We start from the raw sequence: 12,679 nt of genomic DNA on the forward strand, positions 1-12,679 counted from the left end.
ATATTTATTACCCAATGGTACATACTGTGAAAGGTACCTTTCTAATATTTGTTTGAATAGTTTCCATTTATCCTCAGTGTTTTTATCACTAAGGAGTTTATGCCAGTCGATATGTTGTAGAGCTGCCCTAATATTATTAAAATTGGCTTTTTTTAAATTATACGTTTTAATATACCCCACGTGCTTTTGCTTTTTTGAGTTTATTTCAAAAGTTACCATATTGTGATCACTATTTCCCAAATGATCCCCTACTTGAATGTTGGTTAAAAGATTAACATTGTTTGTTATAACGAGATCCAGACAAGCATCCTTTCTAGTTGGTGCTTGTACCAGTTGTGACATAAATGTGTCATTTAACACATTCAAAAAACGGATTCCCTTTGCTGAAGTACTAGTCCCTCTATCCCAATTTATGTTCGGGTGATTAAAATCTCCAATAATTAACGTGTTATCCCGATTTTCAGCTTTACCAATTTGCTCTAACAGCAGTTCTTCCTCATTAATATTTACATTTGGTGGTTTATAACATATCCCAACCAATAACGTATTTCCCTTTGTTTGCCCCAAGCAGATATCTACCCATAAAGCTTCCACATTTTCCTCGTCACACTCCACATGCCTAAGATTTGACTTTAACGCATGGCTGACATACAAACATACCCCACCACCCTTCTTGTTTTTCCTATCCTTCCTAAATAACGTGTACCCATTTAAGTTAACTGCCCAGTCATGTATCTCATCCCACCATGTTTCTGTTATGCCTATTATATCGTATTGTTTAGTTTATGCTATTGCCTCTAGTTCCCCCATTTTTTTATATAGGCTCCTTGCATTAGTAAGCATACATTTAAAATTGTCATGAGTCATTTGTACTTTTTGTGAATTTTCATCAATATTACATACCTCCTCTGTTCTGGGCTTCCCCCTTCCCCATCTCCACCTCCTTTGTTCTGAGCTAAAGCCCATCTCCTTTCTATCCTATCTCCATTTTCTAGATTGCTTTGACCCTCCCCCCCTACTACTAGTTTAAAATCTCCTCCAACCTTCTAGCCATCCTATCCCCCAGCACAGCAGACCCTCTTCCGTTTAGGTGCAATCCATTACGACTATACAGGTTGTACCCAAGCACAAAATCGGCCCAGTGCTCTAAAAACCCCAAACCCTCTTTCCTGCACCAAGATTTCAGTTGTTATGCTTAAATGGATATAAATAAATTCTAAAATACGAGCAGTTTAAAAAAAAATAAACAAACAAAAAAATAAATAAAACCTTTTTATGAAGTGAATGTGAATGCAAATACCTGTATATCTATATCGAGAGAGAGAGAGCACAAGACACACACAGACAAAAAGAGTGTCCCAAGCACAGCTTTAAATTTTAAGTCCTATACTACTAGACAGGCCCTTAAAGTCACTTGCCACTGTAAGCATGGAGAGTCCATGTCATACTCACCAGACAACATTTACACTTGCCACTGGCTAGTGGGACATGATCCAAGGATAATTACAAAGCTAAAATGAAAGTTCAAAAGTAAAAGTATAAGTAAAAAAAATAGCAATGACATTTTATTTCTTGTTTTGGAACCTTTTATGGTCTGCCTTTGTGAGAAGTCAGAACTGCATAGAGACAATGGAAAACTACCCACTAACAAAAAAGGATGTAGGCAGCTGAACAGGCCTGATTCCCTCTTTTTTTTTTTTTTTAATTATAGTCTATTAAGAAAAAAAGAAGAACAAAGATGGAGGACCAAGACAGAATCCATAAATGTCACTTTGGATTTCAGTACTAATAAAAATCCTAAAGTGAATATCTGTAACATGAGTGAAAATATAGCTCCCTCTTACCCGTTGAATGGAGAGGTTGATGAATCTCCAACTTCGCATTCTCATAAATATCTTTATGTTCTTCCAAATACTCAAACTCCTCCATGGAGAAATATACTGCAATATCCTCATCTCTTATAGCAACCTGAGACAATGACAACGTTAATTTTACATACATGAAAATGCATTAAAATTGGTTTTCAAAATAAAGTCACATTTTCAGGTACAAAAACACAAAAGGGAACGGGCAATACAGACTATACAAGCACACTTGGACCTTTGCGGATGATACTAAGATATGTAACAGGGTTGATGGTCCAGGAGGGATAAGCCAAATGGCTAATGATTTAGGTAAACTAGAAAAATGGTCAGAGTTGTGGCAACTGACATTTAATGTGGATAAGTGCAAGATAATGCATTTTGGACGTAAAAACCCAAGGGTAGAGTACAGAATATTTGAGAGAGTCCTAACCTCAACATCTGAGGAAAGGGATTTAGGGGTGATTATTTCTGATGACTTAAAGGTAGTCAGACAATGTAATAAAGCAGCAGGAAATGCTAGCAGAAAGCTTGGTTGTATAGGGAGAGGTATTAGCAGTAGAAAGAGGGAAGTGCTCATGCCATTGTACAGAACACTGGTGAGACCTCACTTGGAGTACTGTACACAGTACTGGAGACCATATCTTCAGAAGGATATTGATACCTTAGAGAGAGTTCAAAGAAGGGCTACTTAAACTGGTTCATGGATTGCAGGATAAAACTTACCAGGAAAGGCTAAAGGATCTTAACATGTATAGCTTGGAGGAAAGACGAGACAGGGGGGATATGATAGAAACATTTAAATACATAAAGGGAATCAACACAGTAAAGGAGGAGACTATATTTAAAAGAAGAAAAACTACCACAACAAGAGGACATAGTCTTAAATTAGAGGGACAAAGGTTTACTGAGAGGGTAGTGGATGCATGGAATAGCATTTCAGCTGAAGTGGTAGAGGTTAACACAGTAAAGGAGTTTAAGCATGCGTGGGATAGGCATAAGGCTATCCTAACTATAAGATAAGGCCAGGGACTAATGAAAGTATTTAGAAAACTGGGCAGACTAGATTGGCCGAATGGTTCTTATCTGCCGTCACATTCTATGTTTCTATGTTAGATTCCTATGATAAACTTAGAAACATTTAATTCCACTTCTGGAAAAGTAACTCTGGTCTCTTACAAATGTAAATTATTTCTTTATTTTAGTCTTGAGAAATCAAGACTAGGACCTTGATTAGAGATCACGTTTATCAGCAGTAAAATAGTGCTCGATAACCCATTTAATGGTTTGGATCGATTAAACTACGGTTAAAGGCTTATCAAAAGCCAATAAATATTAGTTTGAATTTAGAAAACGGTATCTGGCAGCACTAGCAGGCAATGACAAAACTCGTTCAAAGAATCCTATGTAGATCAATATGACCCCCATATAAGTTTTACATCTCACTTCTGCTGTTACCCACCATGCTTATCCCACAGTTATTGCTACCCAGTGATTAATAAAATACAGGGAGTACATGGAGGTGTGACAAATTACTGGTGGGGGCAATTTACTGAAAAGAGCAGGGTTATGGGCTATGATTAAAATAAACAGGTGGATATTAGGCTGTAGACAAGATGCAAAAAAAGGTATACTCCAATACTCTGGCATTATAAATATATATATATATTTATATTCACGCACATTATATGTATGTATACACACACATACATACACATATACAACTGCCAACAATTTCCAAAGGTAAACTACACACAAACACCCGGCCATCCACCTGACCTAAAAGAAAATGTTATTCATCAGACCAGGATACCCTTCTTCCACTGCTCCAAGATCCAATTATGATGAATTGAAGGCACTTTTTGCGGTGGACATCATGTGCAATCTGACCGCACTGCGTCTGCACACAGGGCCGCCATCAGGGGGTGACAACCATGACGGTTGTCACGGGCCCGGACTGCTCTGGCAGTCCTGGGCCCCCACTTTCTTTCTCTGCACACATAGATAGCGAATATCGCTATGTGTGCAGCCGCGGGCCCCCGGCTCCCTGTTACTGCAGAGGGGGCCCAGGCAGCCCACACCTTCTCCTCTCTGCTAGTAACTCTCGCGAGACCCGGTTGCCATTGCAACGCTCGGCGGGTCTCGCAAGAGTTATTGGAGGAGAGAAGAAGCTGTGTGCTGCCTGGGCCCCCTCTGCGGTAACAGGGAGCCGGGGGCCCCCCACCGGACCACCAGGGATCATGGAATCTCCCCCCTCCCTGGACACAGGTAAGCAGGGAGGGGGGAGAAACATTTAATTAAATTATTATTATTTTTTAATTTATGCACATTTACACACACACACACACACACTCACTACATACACTCAATAACAACGTGAATTATCTAATATGGTTTAACAAGCAACATAAGCTAAAAAAGATGGGATAGCACATAAATAGAGGATACAACCTTTGGACAGGACGTGATCTTGAACAGATCTAAAACATAATAATAAATGATATATGGTGAAGTATGAATGAACAAGAAGGAGAATATGCATGAGGTAGAGAACTTACAAAAGAAATTGGTGTTCTGCGCTCATCTCCCTTTAAGGGTATCTGTAGCAGATCAATGTGTGGTATAAACGGCAAAGTTTCTTATTATTGTATGTATTGTTGAGTGAGTGAGGTACACTCTTGGTGATAGCACATTCTACACTTTGGATTAACGCTATAGTACACATCTTTATACACTACATACACTGACACAACACACACACACTACATACACTGACACAACATACACTGACACAACACACACACTGACACAACACACTCTGCATACACTAACAACACACACACTGCATACACCGACAACACACACACACTGCATACACCGACAACACACACACACTGCATACACCAACACACACACACTGCATACACCAACACAACACACACACACATACACTGCATACACCAACACAACACACACACACACTGCATACACCAACACAACACACACACACACTGCATACACCAACACAACACACACACACACTGCATACACCAACACAACACACACACTGCATACACCAACACAACACACACACTGCATACACCAACACAACACACACACACACTGCATACACCAACACAACACACACACACTGCATACACCAACACAACACACACACACTGCATACACCAACACAACACACACACACACTGCATACACCAACACAACACACACACACACACTGCATACACCAACACAACACACACACACACTGCATACACCAACACAACACACACACACACACACACTGCACACACCAACACAACACACACACACACACACTGCATACACCAACACAACACACACACACACTGCATACACCAACACAACACACACACACACTGCATACACCAACACAACACACACACACTGCATACACCAACACAACACACACACACTGCATACACCAACACAACACACACACACTGCATACACCAACACAACACACACACACACACACTGCATACACCAACACAACACACACACACACACACTGCATACACCAACACAACACACACACACACACACACTGCATACACCAACACAACACACACACACACACACACTGCATACACCAACACAACACACACACACTTCATACACCAACACAACACACACACACACTGCATACACCAACACAACACACACACTGCATACACCAACACAACACACACACACACACTGCATACACCAACACAACACACACTCTGCATACACCAACACAACACACACTCTGCATACACCAACACAACACACACTCTGCATACACCAACACAACACACACTCTGCATACACCAACACAACACACACACTCTGCATACACCAACACAACACACACACTCTGCATACACCAACACAACACACACACTCTGCATACACCAACACAACACACACACTCTGCATACACCAACACAACACACACACACTGCATACACCAACACAACACACAAACACTGCATACACCAACACAACACACACACACTGCATACACCAACACAACACACACACACTGCATACACCAACACAACACACACACACTGCATACACCAACACAACACACACACACACACTGCATACACCAACACAACACACACACACTGCATACACCAACACAACACACACACACTGCATACACCAACACAACACACACACACTGCATACACCAACGCAACACACACACACTGCATACACCAACGCAACACACACACACTGCATACACCAACGCAACACACACACACACACTGCATACACCAACGCAACACACACACACACACTGCATACACCAACACAACACACACACTGCATACACCAACACAACACACACACACACTGCATACACCAACACAACACACACACACTGCATACACCAACACAACAAACACACACTGCATACACCAACACAACAAACACACTCTGAATACACCAACACAACACACACTCTGCATACACCAACACAACACACACTCTGCATACACCAACACAACACACACTCTGCATACACCAACACAACACACACTCTGCATACACCGACACAACACACACTCTGCATACACCGACACAACACACACTCTGCATACACCGACACAACACACACTCTGCATACACCGACACAACACACACTCTGCATACACCGACACAACACACACTCTGCATACACCGACACAACACACACTCTGCATACACCGACACAACACACACTCTGCATACACCGACACAACACACACTCTGCATACACCGACACAACACACACTCTGCATACACCGACACAACACACTCTGCATACACCGACACAACACACACTGCATACACTAACACAACACACACTCTGCATACACTGACAACACACACTGCATACACTAACACAACACACACTCTGCATACACTAACACAACACACACTGCATACACTGACACAACACACATTGCATACACTAATACAACACACACACACACTGCATACACTAATACACTAATACACTAACAACACACACACACTGCATACACTAACAACACACACACTGCATACACTAACACAACACACACACTGCATACACTAACACAACACACACACTGCATACACTAACAACACACACTGCATACACTAACAACACACACACTGCGTATACTAACACAACACACACACTGCATATACTAACACAACACACACACACTGCATACACTAATACAATACACACACTGCATTCACTAATACAACAGGTACTCTGCATACACTACGCACTAACACACTCACTGCATCCACTATACTGACACACACTCTGCATTCGCTACACATTAACGCACTCTGCATACACTAACACAACGCACTCTGCATACACTAACACAACACACACTGCATACACTAACACAACACACACTGCATACACTAACAACACACACTGCATACACTAACAACACACACTGCATACACTAACACAACACACACTGCATACACTAACACAACACACTCTGCATACACTGACAAAACACACACTACATACACTGACAAAACACACACTACATACACTAATACACACACTGCATACACTAATACAACACACACACTGTATACACTAACACACACACACTGCATACACTAACACACACACTGCATACACTAACACACACACACTGCATACACTAACACACACACACTGCATACACTAACACACACACACTGCAAACACTAACACACACACTGCATACACTAACACAACACACACACTGCATACACTAACACAACAAACAAACTGCATACACTAATACAACACACACACTGCATACACTAACACACACACTGCATACACTAATACAATACACACACTGCATTCACTAATACAACATGCACTCTGCATACACTACACACTAACACACTCACTGCATCCACTATACTGACACACACTCTGTATTCGCTACACATTAACACACTCTGCATCCGCTACACACTAACATACTCTCTGCATTCACTACACATTAACACTCTGCATTCACTACACTAACACACACTCTGCATCCGCTACACACTAACACACACTGCATACACTAACACAACACACACTGCATACACTAACACAACACACACTGCATACACTAACACAACACACACTGCATACACTAACACAACACACACTGCATACACTAACACAACACACACTGCATACACTAACACAACACACACTGCATACACTAACACAACACACACTTCATACACTAACACAACACACACTGCATACACTAACACAACACACACTTCATACACTAACACAACACCCACTGCATACACTAACACAACACACACTGCATACACTAACACACACACTGCATACACTAACACGCACACTGCATACACTAACACACACACTGCATACACTAACACAACACATACACTAAATACGCACGACGTACAGAGTAATGTACTCACATTTTAAAATTTAATGTAACCTTTTTCTTATTTTCCATATTGGATACCTCCAAGGATAACTGCCCCAGCTAAGGATTCATGTTTATTCCAGAATAGAAATGAGTTGCACTTTAACAGGTATCAGTCTGCGTTCACCATGCTATAACAACTGTTTACATCAAGGTTTACAAGCCAGCAGAATGCTACTGTTTTTATAGGATACAGTCTTTCCCCGAAAAGAAGACCTTTCACGAACACAGATTAGTTTACTTGTGAATGGAATCCCGTGAATCTATGTTTGGGGAAAATTCTATGCAAATCTATGATGCAAACCGAGCTTAGATATAGGTACCTAAGCATGTTCGTATTGTCTTGTGTCTATAATCTTGATTCTATTATAAAAATATGCACGTCTATCTAATACCCCAAGTTGTAATACATGAAACTCGTGTTCCTAGGATGGACACTTTAGATTAGCATATTTATACACTATAATATAATCATTCTGTTTACTGATCAGCGTGCTAAGTAGGTTTTGTTTTAAAACTTTTTCGTTATTTCTATAACTTATAAAAATTAGGCAATTGTCCTCAGGAGTTTATATCACTGTTAATATCCCTTGCATTTTGGGGGCGTGGCTTGGATGCCGACCAGGATGGATGCTTAAGCTTCGAGCTCCGCTCCACCGGTCCCGACAAAGCCCTTTTAATTAGCAAAAACTGCTCCTAATGGGAAGGAATCGCAGGGGGGACCCTCCGAGAACCCCAAGGGGACCCCAGACACAACAACCGGTGGGTCCGATGGACGATTTCGTTCACTCTCCAGCGGACTCACAAAAGGAAACCGGAGGCCCCAAAATGGCGTCTGCCTCCTCCACGCCAGGAACGCCATCCACCTCCACTCTGGACGGGGTAATGGATGAAATCCGCGCCCTAGCAGCCAACATGGTCACCAAAGCTAACCTGCTGATTCAGACCACAACCATCCAGGACGCCCTGCGAGCTGAAATGGCCGGTATCAGAACGGAAGTAACGGCACAAGGTACCCGCGTGCAAGGCCTGGAGCGCTCCCACGAGGCCCTTACCGCTAGACTGACCGCCACAGACACAGCAGTGGCCCGTCAAGGCAATATGCTCCTACACCTGCGGAGAACGGCGGAGGACCTGGACAACCGCGGGCGCCGATGTAACATACGGGTACGTGGCCTGCCAGAAGCAGAAGGCGAGGAACGTGTTGAGGCCGAGCTGACGGCCCTATTCCGCCTGATTTTGCCCGACACCAACACCATGGAGATCAGGTATGACAGGGCACACAGGGCACTCAGACCCCGCTCCTTAGAGGACAGCCCAAGGGACATCATCTGCTGCTTACACTCATTTGCCGTCAAAGACGCCATCATGAAAGCGGCCAGATCCCAACACACATGGGAATACAAGGGGGCTCATGTATCTTTATTCAATGACTTGTCCCCAATGACCCTGGAGGCTAGAAGAGCATTAAGACCCATCACCACACTCCTCAGAGAACACAATATAGCGTATAAATGGGGCTTCCCTTTCGCCCTCCTGGCGAGACACCAGAATGGGTGGATAGCAATTCACTGGCCGGAAGAGATCCCCAAATTCCTGGAGGACCTCGGCCTACCGCATGTCACTGTACCGGACTGGGTATTGGGTCCGCTGGAGGCAGGCCCGAGACCACCACGAGCGTCACGTCGACGCAGGGGTCGGTCCCCACTGGAACTACCCCACCACCGCCGAGAAGACAGAGGAGGACAAGACTAATGACAACCAGCGACAACGTTGTCCCACCGGGTGGTCCCCGCCCCACACAACCTGGATTGACCCCTACCCCGTAATGTCACAAGGCCCACTAACCAAGAGCTGCACACCTCACCGATGTCTCTACGGAGCCACAACACGACATTGGACTTCCGTTATCAAGTGTTCTGCCTTGCCCGACTCCTGCCACAAACACGATGCTGGTGCTCCCGGTTGGGAGCTGGAAAATTCGTCTCCCCGGAACTGTGGACTTACCTGGCAATGACCCCATCTCATATGATGCATCGACGACACCGCTATTCATGCCCTTCTGCGGCCCCGGACACCCAAACTCCCCATTCAAAGCATTTGCAAAGGCCCAAGGGTTCCACCATGTTGGGGTGGGAGGGGATGGGGGGGAATAGGGGTTCATAGACTGCCTGGTCCATATCCAGATGCTCTTACTATTGCCCGTCTTTCCACCATTGCAACATGGGACGCTGCTACACATGAAACAACCTTGAACACTGTTGCTTTGACAGACCTATGAGAAATTTTCAACAGCTAGACCCAGAGACTATCCGCAACTGCTAAGTACCCACAAATACCATTTTATTGTATACATGTTCTGCTAATGTGTCTCTTTATATACCTATCTGTTCGTCATATCTACTGCTGTTGATATACACCTCCTACTCGCTGAAAGGGGATGTCAGACTGGGTACAGAAACGGACACCGGGACTATTAACACTGGTTTAAAGTCAGAGGGTTACAAACAACTTGATCACTACTATAGATACTACGGGGAGTGACCCGAGTGCAGTGGGTTTCACGGGACAGACACATGGAATCCACTCATACACAGCCCCCAGCGAGAAGCACATTTATCTTGGGACTAGGATAAAACACTTGCAAATCACAGTCAACCCACACCTTCAACAATTATATAGACAAAGAGCTACACCCCTTACTGGCACGCAACACTGGGTGGGCTACAAGGGCAGCAGCTACGGGGGTCGATCCGGGGGGAGGGGAACTGGAATAACTACCTGGTGGGTGGCTTCTACAGATGGGGTGGGAAAGGGATGCTACCGGTTGATGTTGTTGTTGTTATTGCTGCTATTGTAACTGCATATCCTTATGATGTTTGAAATGCTATGATATTGTTTGATTCCCCCTGCGATACCCTTACCCACGACTACACACTAGGGCAGGGCACTGGACGGAGCGTAAAGAACTGAAACCAGACTTATCTTTAACACCCAGACCATACCAATCCTGGACTGAAATCCAACCACTGCTCTACACTACCACTGGCGCAAAACCCCCAGAGGACATCCAGGTTTTTCACCCACCGATCCGTCCATCGGAGGGACACCTGGCCACTCCTGCTGTGGCGCTAGTGACTCTCCTCTTGTAGGAGCTCGCGGGGTACCTTCACCCCCGCTGGGGACGCTCCCCTGAGGGCGAGCACACCTGACTCGCCCTTATTTTATCTTATCTCACCCTAATTCTTCCCTTATACTCCCTCCCCCACTCCACTACACCTCACTGCATACCTCCCCCACACCCCCCCCCATATACACCTGCACATACTTACTCTCACCCAAAATATCCCTGGTGGCGGCTGCACACGTCCCAGCCAAGCAAAGATAACTAGCAGGGACATCCCCACGGGAACCGACCTCACACCAAGACACGAGAGATCCCTATCCCCCCCTAGCTGGACTCAGAACTAAACTAGACACATAAGACGGTACGTCTCATAGTCACATACCTGACCCTACTGACTGGCATTGCTTTCCCGACTGCCCGTCTCACCTGGACCCTCCATTTGAGGACCGAACAAGGGACCACGAAGGCACTATGGCATACAGCCGTGCACCCCTGTCCGTCATGACCCTCAACTGCAGAGGACTAAATATACCGGAGCGCCGCTCCCACCTTTTACGATCCCTGCGACAAAAACACATTTCGATAGCAATGTTGCAGGAAACTCACTTCAAGGAGAACGCGGCTCCCAAACTTAGGAGCACCCACCACCCGGTGAGCTACTGTAACAACCACCCGTCGGCTTGCCGTGCGGGGGTCGCGATCTTACTGGCTGCGAACCTGGGCTTTCAGGAGCTGGATAGAATGGCTGACGAAAACGGACGCTACCTCTTTCTGAAAGGTACAATAGCCGACAGGCTATACACCCTTGCCACCATTTATGCCCCCAACTCGAAACAATCGCAATTCCTACGTGGGACACTGGACAAGCTCCACGGATTCTCGGAAGGGGCGTTAATAGTGGGAGGAGATTTTAATGCTCCCCTGGACCCTCTCATGGACTCCTCTACTGGCCACAGTTGCCTATCTCAAGCCCGCATCAGGACCATCCGCAAATCTTTGGACAAACTGACATTAGTAGACTGCTGGAGAACGACACACCCCTCCGTCAAAGACTATACGCACTATTCGGTGATACACAACCGTTACTCCCGAATAGATTACATATTCGTCAAACAAGAAGGACTCTCCCGTCTACGGTCGGCCAACATAGAACCGGCCACATGGTCGGACCATGGTTCGGTCCGAGTAGAACTGGAATCCCCACT

At 44.7% G+C, this 12,679-nt stretch overlaps 1 protein-coding gene across 5 annotated transcripts in view; it reads right to left on the reverse strand.

The window, feature by feature from the left end:
* Positions 1-12,679, reverse strand: part of LOC134575561 (oocyte zinc finger protein XlCOF7.1-like) — a 147,196-nt gene that overhangs the window by 44,636 nt on the left and 89,881 nt on the right. For all 5 annotated transcript variants that reach the window (XM_063434861.1, XM_063434858.1, XM_063434859.1 and 2 more), the window contains one exon: positions 1,845-1,968. In XM_063434861.1, coding sequence (XP_063290931.1) covers positions 1,845-1,968 — 124 coding nt within the window. The remainder of the gene's footprint in view (positions 1-1,844; positions 1,969-12,679) is intronic.

This window comes from Pelobates fuscus, chromosome 10 (assembly GCF_036172605.1).
Source record: "Pelobates fuscus isolate aPelFus1 chromosome 10, aPelFus1.pri, whole genome shotgun sequence".
In the NCBI taxonomy this organism is placed as follows: Eukaryota; Metazoa; Chordata; class Amphibia; order Anura; family Pelobatidae; genus Pelobates; species Pelobates fuscus.